Source organism: Symsagittifera roscoffensis, chromosome 6 (genome assembly GCF_963678635.1).
Source record: "Symsagittifera roscoffensis chromosome 6, txSymRosc1.1, whole genome shotgun sequence".
In the NCBI taxonomy this organism is placed as follows: Eukaryota; Metazoa; Xenacoelomorpha; order Acoela; family Convolutidae; genus Symsagittifera; species Symsagittifera roscoffensis.
Genome location: NC_087067.1, coordinates 2,070,777 through 2,086,415, shown reverse-complemented (window position 1 = coordinate 2,086,415; position 15,639 = coordinate 2,070,777). Strand labels below are relative to the sequence as shown.

The window sequence follows — 15,639 nt, the reverse complement described above, 5'->3', positions numbered from 1 at the left end:
GGCGCAGATAGTTTATGCACAATCAGCGACCAATCAGAACTCAAACGTCGTATTCAATGCTCCGGCAAAATTCTCAACCGTTCTATCACTTCCTGTAACAAAACCCAGTTCCCTCCTGTATCTAATTGTACAATATCAAAACCATCTGTGCAATTTTGTAAATATAATACGGTCATCAGTGGATCACCGAGTAGCAAAAACCTTTCAATTTTAGATATGTTGAATGCTACAGACAATCCTATCATGGAAGAAATTTCCAGAGGTTGCAGAACGAATTCGCTCCCCTCAGCAGAATTCCTTTAGGTCGCTCAAGACCAGCTTGCAGACAACAAGCAAGACGTCCGAGAAGAATGTTCTCAGCGGAAGCAGGTGACCGCCGAAAACTCAAATATGCTACCATAATCGCAAACTTCCGAAAACAGAGGATGATCAAAACTAAGCGACCAACCAGACAAATGAACCGAGTTCTGATTGGGCAATGACTTGTAGCCAAGGACAAGAAGTCGCTCCCGGGCCTAGTAGGAGTTTCTGGATGCCAAAAAACTCAGTGAACTAACTGACGAAGATGTTACTCTCAGACTGATGAAAACAGCGATTAGGAACAGCGATTACAAACGCTTGGCCAGGGTAGACCCCTACATTAAGACCTTTTGGTATTCGGCAGCGGTGGTTGATGGCTGCATAACCATAGACGACAGGATTGCGATTCCGAGTTGCCTTCAACGAGCAGTTCTATCGCGGTTGCACCGATCGCACTCAGTACAAGAGGCGATGGTTGACACGGCCCAGTTTCTGTGGTGGCCGAGAATTCATAGAGATATTGTCAACCTCTGCAAAAACTGCAGAGAATGTATAAAATTTGGTAAGAATTTAAAATCAATGAGTCATTTTAAAATGTACAAGCCACTATCTCTTTTAAATGCTTTCAATGAGGAACTTCAGTTAGATTACGCGGGTCCACTTTCAGATGGGGAAGGTAACCAAGTATACATCCTGGTAGCTATCGACCGCTTCTCAGAGTATCCGTCTGCGATGCTTACTTAAACGACTGGAGCAAAAATTTTAATATTCTGGTTTTAAAAATAAGTTAGTAGATCAGTATTGCAAATCGAAAAGCAATAATCATATTTTTTGCTCGGTCGGAGATCACCATGGTTGCGGTCTGGTAGAGCGATCTATTCAGACGATTAAAAGAAATTTAGGCACGTTACAATTAGAAGAAAATCCACCGGATATTCGTACGGCTCTTAAGATGATTATCAAAAACATCCGGATAACGAAGAATTCACTTACTGGCCTATCTCCGTTTGAGTTACACTTTAGCAGGAAACCAAAATCTGAGTGTTCACTAGCGACCGATAATTTTAAATCTAGAATTATTTCAGACGAGCAGAATTTGGAAAAGGGCCTTTTGACAGCCGAAGAGAAGAGCTGAGAGAAGAGAACTATGTGACAGCAGGGATCGCGTCAGGGTGGTTAAGAAGGGCCACCAAAGCAGGGATGCCTGAGCCAAATTCCAGATCGCGAATACACCCTACTACAAATCTCTGGAACAGCTCGCGAAATCGGCGAACGAGTGGATGACCAGGAAAAGAAAACTGTCCCACGAACAGGGTTGCCGAGCTCATCGTACCTTGACTGAGAGAAACCAGCTCTTAGCGGCCTCCCTCAGAAATAGCCTAACAACGGGGACTCTGAGATTTAGACAGGACGCATTAGAATCGCCAACAACTAGTACCAAATGTAAACTAGAGTCATTGCTTTTATTTAGTCCGAACCCAGTTGAAGTGTTCAGGAAAGTGGCGAATCGTGAATCGGGGAAACAATTTTTTAAATGCTTTGAGGATAAAAATATCAGAGTTAGTCCTTCTAGTTATATTACGGAAGCGGGGAAAGTAGTTAGCAAAAATGATATTTTGTTAAGATTCAAAAATTCACAAGTTTCAGGTCATCAGGGACCCAGCAAACCACTCTTGGGGAAAAAAGCTGAAAAGACAGAGAAAATTGTCTTCCTCGTCATCTTCTGACGAATCTCTGATTCCGAGAGCTAAGGCACAACAGAGACAATTGACAGCTACAACTAGACTGGCAACTCCGACGGATCCTCAACAGGGGAAATTCCGGGCAATCGCTCCCAATGTGATTACATCTAGCAACCCAATTCGAACACCCAGGCCTGCAATTCCAGTTGTGGACTTAACGAAATCGTTTTCTAGTTCAGGCGGTATCATCGCCGGTCGCCCAACCCTCGTGCTCGAAAACCATTCCGATATCTGTCAAAGTCGATAAAAGGCCACATACGACCAGCAGGGTAACGATACAACCAGGCGCTGAAGTAGTATCGGACGCAACCCGTTTACAACAGGTCTCATCTGATAGCGATCATGTGACAGAATCAAATGTCACACCGCAGTCCTGCTCTTTGTCGGTCATTAAGCAAACACCAGAAAAAGGCCCCACTAAGTCACCAATTTCACCACAGAAGATATCTACTGAGGCTACAGCAGATCAAGATGGGAACGAATCTTCTTTCTCGAGAACCTCGGGCCGCACTAAAAATTAGACACCATTTTATGGCAGTCCCATACGACATGCGGCCAAAGAAGTATCGGAAGCATCTACACCAGGCTTCTCGGGCGGACTGACGGTTCCGGTGTCTCCTGCAGAGTTATCTTCGTCGCCATCACCAAGAAGAAAAATAAAAGTATTTAAAAAGAATAAAGTGCAGTCTCAAAAGTAGAAGATCCAAATAGAACAAACTTAAAACTCTTACTTAAAACTCAATTTGTTTATTTGAATTTCTGTTGATCAGACATTTTTGAAGGGGGAAGTGTGGTACAGCGGGTGTGCTGCCTCCCATTGTGTATCGTAGTATTGTGTATTGAATTGATAGAGGTCATAATGTTAGTCTGAGTGAGTTGATGTTATTATGTCAAGGCCGGTACTTGCCGACCGTGTTAATGTTTTGTGTTGAATGAAAATCAGTCTCTCATTATCTGATGAAAGATACAGATACCTCAACATTTCTTTATTCAATAATTCACATCTTATTACAATTACTTTTGTAACTATGAGTCTGTCGGTTGACATTCCACATCCTAAATTCCGCCCTCCCTTTTTAAGGGTGGCTGGCACAATACACATGGAACGACTGTAATATTTTACACTAGACTACATTATATAATAACACAGGCCATATTTATTAGCATCCAAAAACAAACAAAAAATTAGATTTTTGAAATCGCTAAGCGATCACATCTAAAATTAAACATTTACTATTTTAAGTAAATGTTTAGTGCTCGAAAACCATTCCGATATCTGTCAAAGTCGATAAAAGGCCACATACGACCAGCAGGGTAACGATACAACCAGGCGCTGAAGTAGTATCGGACGCAACCCGTTTACAACCGGTCTCATCTGAAGGCGATCATGTGACAGAATCAAATGTCACACCGCAGTCCTGCTCTTTGACGGTCATTAAGCAAACACCAGAAAAAGGCCCCACTAATCCACCAATTTAACCACAAAAGACATCTACTGAGGCTACAGCAGATCAAGATGGGAACGAATCTTCTTCCTCGAGAACCTCGGGCCGCACTAAAAAACAGACACAATTTTATCCGAAAATGATTTGAAATGATTTGAATCCGAAAAGGGGAACTAAACTTTAACATCACACGCCACATTTTATCTTCCATGATTTGCATGAATTTTTCAAGCGCGCAAAAAAGTAAGGCGCTTTGTAAAGTATAGTGTTTTCTACGGCCTTATTGAGTAAACAGATGAAAAAACCTAAACGTTTTTCTCTAAATATTCAGTATCTGAAGTTGGGGTATTAAACTTTTGAATATTTAGAGCCAAAATATTCTCTGAAGTAATTTATAAAGTATGGTAAAAATCTAATCTTTGGCAAAACAATAATATAGAATAGCCATCATACAATTATTGTTATAAAAACAAGAGTACCCTGTGCAGAATACCAATAGTTTATTTGCGACCAAATTTGTTTTTAACAAAAATCCTATGCTTTGGCTCAAGACAATTCTTGCTTTCGATATTATATGTGGTTTCCTTATATTGCTTCTGTAAAATTTTTTTAAAACTGTTAACGCTTAAATTAATTTTGTTGCTGTTGCTGTGTTTTTTTTTATTGAGTTTTCAATTTGCTTAAATAATATTTTACCAAGTAGGATGTAGAGAAATTTTTTCCAATAATAAAATTGCAAAATGCCTAAAAAGCTTTTTTGCAGTTTCAAAAAAGATTATTAATAATTAATTTCCCAGCGGAAAAATAATTATAACCCTGTTATTTAAAATTAGTCACGTTAACTAGTTATTCACGTTAATTAGTCACGTTAACAAACGCTCAAAACATTAGCATTTTATTAAAAAATTTCAGTTGAATGAGCTTTAAGGCTAACCAAATTTTTCTAAAGGTCAAAAATTAGATTGCTCAAAATTTTTCAAACGTTTTTTTCATCTGTGTGCTCTGATGATTATTCATATATTTTTGACTTGAAGTAACAGCAAAATTCAAACTTTTCGAACTCTATTGACACTTACACTCTGGCAGTTGAATGCACAAAACTGGAAAAAAATATCAAGTGCAAGCCACGTTTTTCATCGGAAAAAAAGCACTAAAAATTGGTGGAACGGGCAATTGGCGTCCAAAATTTTGTTCAGTGTATTAACGAATACTTGATTTGAACTAAACTTAACAGTTACACTATCTTTTGTAATTTAACAATGGATTTCTCAATTTCTTAAGATAACTGAGCAGGATTGTATAATACTTGCATTACGATTTGCATTTTATACCCAGCAACTTTTAAGTTGACTGCTGAGCACTTGCATAGACCACCACAGTTTTAGCGAAAAAGCGAACAAAAATTTTGATGATGAACTACAGCATTTGAAATTTTTTTCAGAGTCTAACAAATCTCCAGCAACTCTAAAGAATAGCTTAAACAATTTCAAGCCGAACAAAGCAATCTCTAGTTGCAATGCCGCCTGTATTGGAATCTAAGTAGTTAAGCATGCTAGTCGACACATTGATGTTTTCAAATATTTTAAAGATGATTATTTTTTAGCCGATATATTTCAAAAAACAGTTTTTGAAGCTTTAGTTTGAATATAATCATGATATGAACTATTTATTGAAGCTTCTTTCCTGTAACTGGTAAGAATAGTATTTTTTTAGACTTGAAATATGATATAAAGTCAATCCTTTTTGCATTTCTTATGATTATTTGTTGACAATGCTTTGTACTTCTTTCAATTGAATCAAGATCATATTGGAGCATGAATTTTTTGAAAAATAATTCAAATTACAATTTGGCATACAAATGCATCACGTCTGAATACTCTTTGAAATAGTACACCACAGTCTTTTTGAACTTTTCTCGTGAAAACCAAAATCGGCATCCAATTCAAATCATTAGCGAGTACTTTTGATTTGCAAATTTTTGCGCAAGCATGGTAAAAGTTATAAATTTCACTCAAGTTAATTGGCATTATTACTGTAATAAACTAGCTCGACATCCATACACTTGATTCGCTGATTGCTACGCTTTCTGGTTTCTGATGGAATGATTAACTCGCTACATGTTGTTTTCTTATAAAAACAAGTAAGCGAACGGTTAAATAGTTCCAAATAACTTTGAGACAAATCAGATTGCGATATGTTTAGAAAAAAAGACGCTAATTACATTTTTTTGTGCTTTACTAGCGTGTGAGTTGAAATAAACGAAAAGTATGGAGAAAAAACTTTGTTTTTTTGATGTTATCAACTTTTTAAATGTTTCTCCAGTACTTATTCGCTTTATTTTTCAATCAAACACATTTTATTAGCCCTAAATTGCAGTCGGAACCCAGTCAGGGCTTCGCAAAACTTATTATTATTTTTAGTTTTGTTATATCTAATCATCAAATGAAACAAAAAGTTTTGCCCCATTTTTTCTAGTACTTGAGTATTTTTTAAGAAATAGTTTGAATTAGTCTTCGTTCATTTAATTCAAGTATTCAAAGCATATTAGATATGAAATTACAAAACAGGAAATCGTTAACTTATTTCAGTTGATATCAATAATACTAATTATGTACACAAAAGTAATTATTTTTCAAATATTCCTTAAAACCCAAGTCATTCAAGTGTAGAAAATCTGTTGTTATTCATTCTTGTTTCGAAACCGTTCACCAAGTTGTTAGCTGGATCACGTGTTGTGTTGTACACGTATTTCTTAACGGTATCGCGGTAGGTCACCCTGATCATACGAGTCGTTTCGGTCGTTTCGAGCGGGCGGCGGCGATAGGTGCCCGTCGAACTGTTTGCTGTCGTAAGAGTTGGATCGTCTCGGGGCGGGGTAGTCGTCTCGGAACTGTTGCGGGCTGTATGCACCCGGGCGGTTGTAGCCTCCTCGGTCCGCAGTTCCGTATCGCGGGTTGTTTTGGGCGGGAGCTGGCTGGTACAATCTGTTCTCAGATGTTGCTGGTCGAATACTCTCTGAAAAATTCACACTAAATTTATTGAAAATGCTTCAAGTTTATTTGTGCTCGTGAACATTTTCAAAAACAATAATATTCTTCAAAGAAAATTGAGTGCCACAACGCCCGCGTTGGAACTCTTGAGATGGAAGTCCTAAGCCTCTGCCAATCCCTCTACCCATTTTTTTATTTAGAATGATTTGAAAAAAAAGAAAGCATTTACGTTGTTCGTACTCAGCAACCGGTCTTGGTGTGTTCAAAGTGGCCGCTTGCATCTGCTTTTTTTTCTCCGTCTTTATTTTCTTCACATTTCTGCGGGTGAGAAGAACTTTGAAGACACTGCAGACGACCAACATAAGTTGGATGCAGAATGCGATCCACCCACTGAAGAGAGAGAAGCCACTGCTCTCGTAGACGAATGTCTTCTGGAAGTACCGCATAGCGGTTGCCGTTCCCGCCATGGTCAGGATCGCTACAGCAGGAAAAGATTCCAGTTAGCAACTCAATACAATTGACTTTGTCCTTTCGATTGGTTAAGTTTGTAGAGAAGTTTCTCTGACTCTTACCACAATCTGCCCTTAAGACCCTTATTTCACTTGTTTATTTTGCTATTTGAAATGTTGAAAGTCCCCTTTGGTCATCTTAAGGGTTTCAATGTGATCAAACATATGTTTTCTAAAATGAGAAGTCTACAAAGTTTCAACTTCCACTTCCATTTTGGTACGAGTATGATCTTTGGGTCCCAAGAAAAAGCAAGTATGAAAGATGGGTCCTGCAATTTTTGTGAAAATTTCGAAAGCCCAAGTAAACAATGCGAACCAGTTTTTCCAAGATTTTAAGGACTGAAGACTTTCCTTCAGGGTTCTATGTAAAGTTAATGGACCCAGCTATCATACTTGTAGGCTCTCCTCACATAAGCATCAATTTTCTGGTGTAACGAGGGGTTTTAGAAGGTTAAATGCGAAGACCAAATATGTTTGTCATAGCATAAATAGTCCGCATCCCATATTTATAACAATCGGACAATCAAACAAAGAAATTACTGGTGAAAATTAGCTGTTTTTAAAATTATTTTTAAAAATCCGCCAACCTGACAAAATAATGATAGTGTGTTAAGTACCTTGGAAGACGGCCGCCCATCCGATGAGTAATTCGAATGCGAGGAGCTCTGTGAAGATGTGGACTAGCTGGAAAGACACAGCGTACAGAGAAGCGAACCCCATCAGAATGCAGAGGGTGAGACAAGTCTTGCACAGCTTCAGCTCCGTGTCTGAAATATATAAGTAAATAATAATAATAATAAAAAACAAAAACAATAATCATACTAATAATCATAATAATAATAATCATAATAATAATAATAATCATAATCATAATAATAACAATCATAATCATAATAATAATAATCATAATCATAATCATAATAATATTAAAAATATTAATCATAATAATTATAATAATCATAATAATCATAATAAAGGTATAATAATAGTAATAACAATAATAATCATAATAATAATACTAATCATAATAATAATTTGTTATCAGGTTCTCATCTTTGTAGGCTAGTTTACGATATTAGCAACAACTATATCCCACAGTGAAGCCTGGGAGAACACCTTTAGACCAAATTGTCCGTTTTAAAACGTCTCTGACCAAAAAAAAATTTGGATTTTTTTTTATAATGCTGAAAATGTAGAAAAACTGCAGTAAATGTAGCAAAAAAAATGATGAAGGAGATCAAAATATATTTATAACTCAATAAAATTCAAAAATTTAATGGAATCTACTGTTGATAAACAGAATAATTTTTGAAATTTTTCTTTTTCTCAATCAGCTCACATAAAATCATCAATTTTATGGTGTAACAAGGGTTTTTACAAGAATAAGTATTAAAATTAAAAAAATTGTCGTGGCTCACTTAGTCTGTATGCCAGTTTATGTTATAATCAGAAACTATGAACAAGAAATAACTTACAATAATCGCAGGGGGTATAACAAAAAAGGGGCACAATAACCCTTTTTATCAATGCCATCACACTTATAAACTTATGAAGACATATTCCAAGATGGGACATTTATACCAGTAACTAATTTGTAAAATGGCAAATTTTTCACTAACTTGTTGATTTTTCTTCAGCCAACTCTTTTCCATCCTTTTACCACCTGTTATCAACATGGCTTGTCGATAAAGTAAGGCCCTGCTAGGGTAATTTATTTTCTTTAAAGATAAGCTAAAAAGTTTTTTCCTCTCTTAAAGTAATAAAGACATTTGAGGTACCAAAAACAAACTCCATCCAAAAATTTAAATCCTGATCATATTAGTTAATTTTTACTACTTGTTCTGCAAACGAATTACTTTGTACTTCACTGTCATCCTCAATGGCATCTTCGTTCTTATTAATTTTGAGATATCCATTTTTGGCTGACCTTACAAATTTTCTAAAGGTGCCTTTGGCGCCAATATATACTAATTCTGAGGGGCAACGCACACCAAAAAAAAACACGTTTGTTTTTTGATCAAAATTTTCCAAAAAAGCTTAAAACTGTCTTTTTGGCCTGTTTTTTCAAAACAATTGCCTGCGAAATAAAGTTTTATTGAGAATTTAGTAAGGCTCAGAAAATCAATTTGGTCGACCTAGAAAGAAAGAGTCGACAAAGTTTCTCGAAATTTTTTGAAAATTTGCATCCTTCGAGAAAATCCTAGATCTGCACCTGAGTTAGACAACAACGTGTTCAAACAAGGAAGGAAGAAATTAATACTTAAGAAATATTTATTTCGCAAGCTTGAATTCTCATCTCGGTTCTGATTGATTAAAATAGCGTTTATCTGCTTACTGACTATTATAAAAAAGCTGTTGTCAACTGTTAGACAATAGCGTTTTCATACTTGTCAGCAAGCAGACAAGTTTTATAATAACCAATCCGAATCGAAGCAAGGAAGACATTAAAAGCTAAAAATTATTAATTTCGTAAGAAGTCAAAAAGCAGATAAATACAACAAGCACCAATCAGAATCGAGACAAGGAAGAAATTAATAATTGAAAACCTTTTATTTCGTAAGTTGCTTTCGCATTTTGATTCTGGTTGGTTAATATAGAAATTGTCTGCTTACTGACGAGTGTGAAAACTGTCCGTTATCAGCTGTTCGACAACAGCGTATTCATATTTTCAGTAAGCAGACAAATCCTATATTAACCAATCAGAATCGAGACAATCAGAATCGAGATAACCTTATAAGGAATCGAGACAAACAAAAATTAACAATTATTTATTTCGTAAGTTTGCTCTCTCATCTCGATTCTGATTGGTTAATTCAGTATTTGTCTGCTTACTGAGAAGTGTGAAAACTGTCCGTTGTCAACTGTTAGACAAAACCGTAATCATACTTGTCGGTAAGCAGAAAATTTTTATATTAACTAATCAGCATCGAGACAAGGAAAAAGTAAAAATTAAAATTTACTTATTTTGTAAGTTTGCTTTCTCATCTCGATTTTGATTGATTAATTTAGTAATTGTCTCCTTACTGACGAGTCTGAATACGCTGTTGTCAACTGTTAGTCAACAGCGTATTCATACTTGTCAGTTAGCGGAAATTTACTAGTTTAATCAATCAGAATCGATACAAGGAAGAAATTAATAACTAAAAATTATTTGTTTCGTAAGTTTGCTTTCTGATCTCGATTCTGATTTTTTTTTCTGCTTACTGACGAGTATGAAAGCGGTGTTGTCAATTGTTAGACAACAGCGTTTTCATACTTGTAGGGCAAGTAAGCAGACGAATACTATTTTAATTAATCAGAATCGTGACATGGAATAAATCAATAATAATTAAAAACTATTTATTTCGTAAACTTGCTTTCTCACATCGCTCCTGATTTTTTTAATATAGTTTTTGTCTGTTTACTGAGGAGTATGAACATGATGTTTTCAACTGTTAGACTAGACAGCAGCGTTCTCATACTTGTCACGAGAGCTATAATAACCAATCAGAATCGAAACAAGAAGGAGATTGATAACAAAAAATCATTTATTTCGTAAGTTTGCTTTCTCGTGCTTATCTCTGTACTGACAAGTACGAATACGGTGTTGTCTAAATTCAGAGCGCATTCCGAAAGAAAGCTCTTGCGTGATGCACTAAATGTGTAATCGCAACTTATCACTACAGTTATCAATTTAATTAGCAATTAAGTTAATTATCATTAGCAATTAAACTCACACTGTCTTAAATTGTTGACACTTCCGCCTTTAAGGCAAATTGATCTATTCAATGACCTTATAAGCTAGCCTGATGACCTTTAGCTTGCCTTTAAGGTCCTTTTAAGGTAATCCTATGACCTTTAACTGACCTTATGACCTTATAAGATAACCTTATGACCTTATAAGGTAACCTTATGACCCTAAAAGGTAACCTTACGACTTTATAAGATAACCCTATGACCTTTAGCTTACCTTATGACCTTATAAGATAACCATATGACCTTATAAGTTACTCTTATGGTCTTATAAGGTAACCTTATGACCTTCTTAGGCAACCTTATGACCTTATAAGATAACCCTATGACCTTTTAAGGTAAACTTATGACCTTATAGGGTAATCTTATGACCTTAAAAGTTACCTTCATGACCTTAAAAGGTAATCTTATGATCTTGTAAGGTAACCTTATGACCTTATAAGGTAACCTTATGACCTTATAAGGTAACATCATGACCTTATAAGGTAACCTTAAGACCTTATAAGATAACTTTATGACCTTTTAATGTAATTTATGACCTTATAGAGTAACCTTATGACCTTAAAAGTTAACTCTATGACCTTAAAAGGTAACCTTGTGACCTTTAGCTTACCCTACGACCCACTTGTGATTTAAACCAGTTGCATGACGAAAGAAACGAGCCCTCAAACATCACTGGTTTTATCAAATTATGACACTTTCACCCCACTAAATTATGAGATTCTTCCTCTACCTGCTTCTTTTTCAAGCATTTGTCAAAAAAAACGGAACTCATTTCAAAAAGATAAATAAATTGGGCTTCTTGTAATGCAAATACCGTGAACATTTCATAATTTTCACCAGCACTGAAAAATTGACATTACAGTTCCCGCTACATATTATCAACCCCTCTCCAAAACAACAAAACCACAAAACTTTTCAGTTTTGTAATTATTTTTAGGTCACTTGGAAACAAGAGCTGCAACAATGCAAAAAAACTAAATTAGGATTCAAAAATAAAAAGGAACTAGTTAAATCAGATTAAAAAGTTAAATCAGAAACCAAAACTGCTTAATGGAGGAGATAAACCAAAAAAAATTAGGTGTTGATGAAAAAAAACTTCAAACACAATTTCTTTGAAAAATTTTAAACCGAAAGAGTATGTTAAGAAACTAAGCATCTAAACAAAACAAGCAGAGATGTCGCAGTTTCAAGCTGAGCAATTTTTTTTAAAAAAAACTCTGGTAGAAACTGAGCTACTCAAAGTTCTTTTCAATGAAAGTTTACAATGATCTTGTAATTCTTTGTATCTTAAACTAGTTAAAACGCAACCTGTTGTCAAAACTGCATCCAAATAGATAGCTCTAATTGTGCCAATTTTTGAAGAAAACGAAATATTTATGCTTGGCGTACTTTTTTTTCATTCAGTCATTTTTCGGCGATCTGAATAAACTTTTTTAACAAAAAAATGCCTTATTGAAGATATCAGCTTGCTGAAATCAAATATAAAAAAGTTTATCTCCATTTTTTTGCAAATTTCTGGGAGTTTAAAAATTGCCCAATTGGCCCTGCTCTGGACTAATTTAAGAGCGCTGTGAAATTTTTTTTCATAATGCTGTAAGCGTAACGCGAATTAATTATACATGGCGAGTTATCGCGCGCAGCAAAATCGTTCCAATATCAATTAAGGCTAGCTAATCGGTCGTTTTGATTTCGTACGACTCAGTTTTTCACGTTTGATTTTCGATATCGTCCAAAATTTAAAGTTTTTCATTGTTTTGTTTTCAGAAAAAATTCGATTTTGATTTGGGGGCCGGAACATTCTTGGCTTTGCGGTAACATACGAGCAGTGTTCTTATCACACTATATCCGCTCTACTGGTTATGATACTTATTCAAAAAACAGGTTGATGAGCGCTTAATTATCATATTTCTGAAACAAGATGACGGTTCAAAATTTATGTGGATTTACGGGGGCTGAGATTTAGAGTTTATTGGAGCATCAATTTGCTCGACCTAAAAATATAATTGAATTTCCACAAAATTCATATCGATGTATAACACAATCCATGTAATGTCTAATCCACACAATCCATGTAATATTGATGTATAACACAATCCATGAGAGCTAACGCCCTCTTCACCCCCCCCCCCGCTCAGGGATCCGACCCCATGCCGAATCAAAGGTTCCCCCCGTTGTATTCGTTGTACTATTTTGAGATATCCATTTTTGGCTGACTGACCCTTAATTTTTTCTCAGGGCGCCTTGGGCGCCAATATATACTAATTTTAAGGGGGAAGCGCGCGCCAAAAAAAAACGGATTTTTCGTGGTCAAAATTTTTGAAAAAATGCATAAAAACGCGCACAAAATTTTGTCAAAATATGGTGTTTATAGTCAAGTCATTTCACAGAGCTCAGAAAATCAATTTAGTCGGCCTATAAAAAAAGTCAACAAAATTTTCAAAATGTTTTTGAAAATCTCCCCCCCCCCCCCTTGAGAAAATCCTAGATCGGCCCCTGATGCTGACTGCATTCGACAAAAAACTTGAAAAGATGGTTTCAAAAAATGAGGGGGGGGGGGGTCTGAAAAGTTTGATTGATAGGTTCAACAATAAGGAGCAATGTGAGTTAGTTACCTAGAATGGGAAGGGAGTAGGAGCGGTCATCGTCTGCCCAGATCCTGAACAGTCCGATGGATGCGAAAGTGTCGTCTTGTTGGCCGTTAGTTAGAAAGTACTGGTCCTGTAAAAGATCCACTCGATCGAAGTACCTGCAAGAAAGAGAAGAATTGATGCTACTTTTTCTTTCTATTATCACAAGAATAATAACAGAAGAAAGATTAAATTAATATTTTCACTGGATAAAAATTGCCGTACAAAATCAAGAAGAATGAAGAAAAATGGTTACTTGACAACTTATCATGGGTAAAAAACACCGTATCAAATTATTGTCTTTTTTTCCTCAGGGGTTCGACCCCCTGTCTACCTGGAGGGTCCCCCTTTGGAACTATGTTGAGACCTCTGTTTTTGGCTGAATAATCCTATACATTTTCTGAAGCCGCCTTCGTCGCCATTATACTAATTTTGAGGAGGAAGCATGCCTATAAAGCTCGGAAAATCAATCGAGCTCGGCGAAAATTTAGAACATTTTTTGAAAATTCTTCCCCCCCCCCTTTCCTTCGAGTAAAACCGTTAGTACAAACACGAAGTCTAAATTTCAAAAAAAAAAATAGGCAATAGAAAAATCGGACGTGTGTTTTTTCGTGGACATGAATTTAGTGGGTTGACCAAATTGGTTATCCAATAAACCCTAGATCCCCACCCCTCCCCTATGCTACCTGTTCAAAATCCAAAAATCCACCCTTATGCTTCAGGCCGATAGTTAGAAAGATCAAAACCTTCTGTGCCCAGTACCGAATTTTGAGAGAAAATGTCGTATTTAGCGTTTTTGAAACCTTTTGGAACGTTTTGGCCCAAAAACTGATTTTTTGCTCCAATTTCCCTTCCTATTTTTGAGCCCATCGGCCTAACAGGATTGGTTCGAATTTAAATAAAACTTGACTCGTTAATTGTAACCTGTCATCTGTATCATCGGTTTCGACTCCCGTGATCCACTGGTTGGTACACAAAGCCACAAAACAGAAGATGACAGCACACACCTGCAGACAGCAGAATATCCCATTCACCACTGCTTGACCCAACATTATACTATCTTCGCCCACTTAAGGTTATAACTCGCTACTAATCTAGTTATAATTCCACTTTTTAATGAAGTTTTGAGGCAAAAATTAAAACAAAAACAGATCAGGGTGAAACTAATCGGATAAATTGGTTGTATGTATGTATAGTAAGAAAACAAACAAATATGCGTGCTTTTAGGTAACAAAATGGTTAAAACTACTTGAAAAGTGTAAAAATGAATTAAATTCAAACGTGCGTAGAATGGTTAGAACAAGGTGCACTTTTAAGATATGGTTGAAACGAGACGAAAACTTTAAAACGCGTTTTGCATGTTTCAACTTGAGTTGAATCCGAATTGTAAGTCTTTGTTGTGCCAAAATTGACCAACTTAATTAACGTGTATCGGTAGATTGTTTACTTGATTTTATGGCCTCATAAGCCGTTCATATGAGTCATATTTTCATTTTCACATTCTCGACTAAAAATACATAAACGAAAAAACATATACTACGTAATACACAAATACATATGAGCAAAACCTTTTTGTTTTTGAAAATAATACGAATTGTAACCAAAAAATATTGTATACGTAAACTCGTATTAATTAATGAGCGCAGTATGTAAGATATCAAAACGTAGCGTACATTTTTAACTAAGTTTTAAAAACTATTTGGAACACAGTTCTTGTTTCAATCCAGCTATCTATCATTTGCGTCATTCATACGAATATATTTGATTCGTCACAAGTTTTTTTTTACCAGCGGTCTCTAAAAATTATATAATCACATAAACACCGAATTTCAGTTTATAATCCCAATTTTGGCTGAGCTTTCTTATTCATATTACCCAGACGTTTTCGGTAGTTATACTCGGCAATACATCAGGTTAAGAAAAAAACTCTCATAGAAAAAACTCTTTCATAAATGTCCTCATAAAATTAATCAATTTGCATTATTTTCCTTTCCTTTTTTACTTAGTGACGACTTAGTTCAGTTATAAGCTTAGTTTCTTATAGTAATAATCTGGCACGGGTTGCAAAAGATCTTATGATATTATGATAGTTGGGTCCTTAAATTATAGACGAGTCCCCAAAGAAAATATTATGCATTAATGCGTGCTAAAAAACTAGGAAACATTTTTGCTTTTTACTTGAGTTTTTATGCTTTTTCTAGAGTTTATGAAAAATTCGGGACCCATTGTTCATTAATTTTTATCCAGGACCCAACTATCATACCTCCACCTCTGGAACAATTAGAATGAGC

General features: G+C 35.7%; 2 protein-coding genes across 2 annotated transcripts in view; one reads left to right on the top strand and one right to left on the bottom strand.

Annotated features, from left to right (window-relative positions):
• Window positions 1-5,823: 5,823 nt before the first annotated feature.
• On the bottom strand, window positions 5,824-14,734 carry LOC134848055 (uncharacterized). Its single transcript, XM_063865390.1, has 5 exons — window positions 14,273-14,734; window positions 13,334-13,467; window positions 7,604-7,753; window positions 6,707-6,955; window positions 5,824-6,502 (listed from the first exon to the last, which is right to left on the bottom strand). Exons 1-5 carry the CDS (start codon window positions 14,398-14,400, stop codon window positions 6,240-6,242), a joined length of 924 nt encoding a protein of 307 aa, XP_063721460.1. The 5' UTR covers window positions 14,401-14,734; the 3' UTR covers window positions 5,824-6,239.
• Window positions 14,735-15,063: 329 nt separating this feature from the next.
• The window catches only part of LOC134848006 (uncharacterized), a gene marked incomplete in the record, with an annotated part of 3,101 nt that continues 2,525 nt past the window's right edge, over window positions 15,064-15,639 (top strand). The window contains 2 exon segments of the mRNA XM_063865337.1: window positions 15,064-15,261; window positions 15,596-15,632.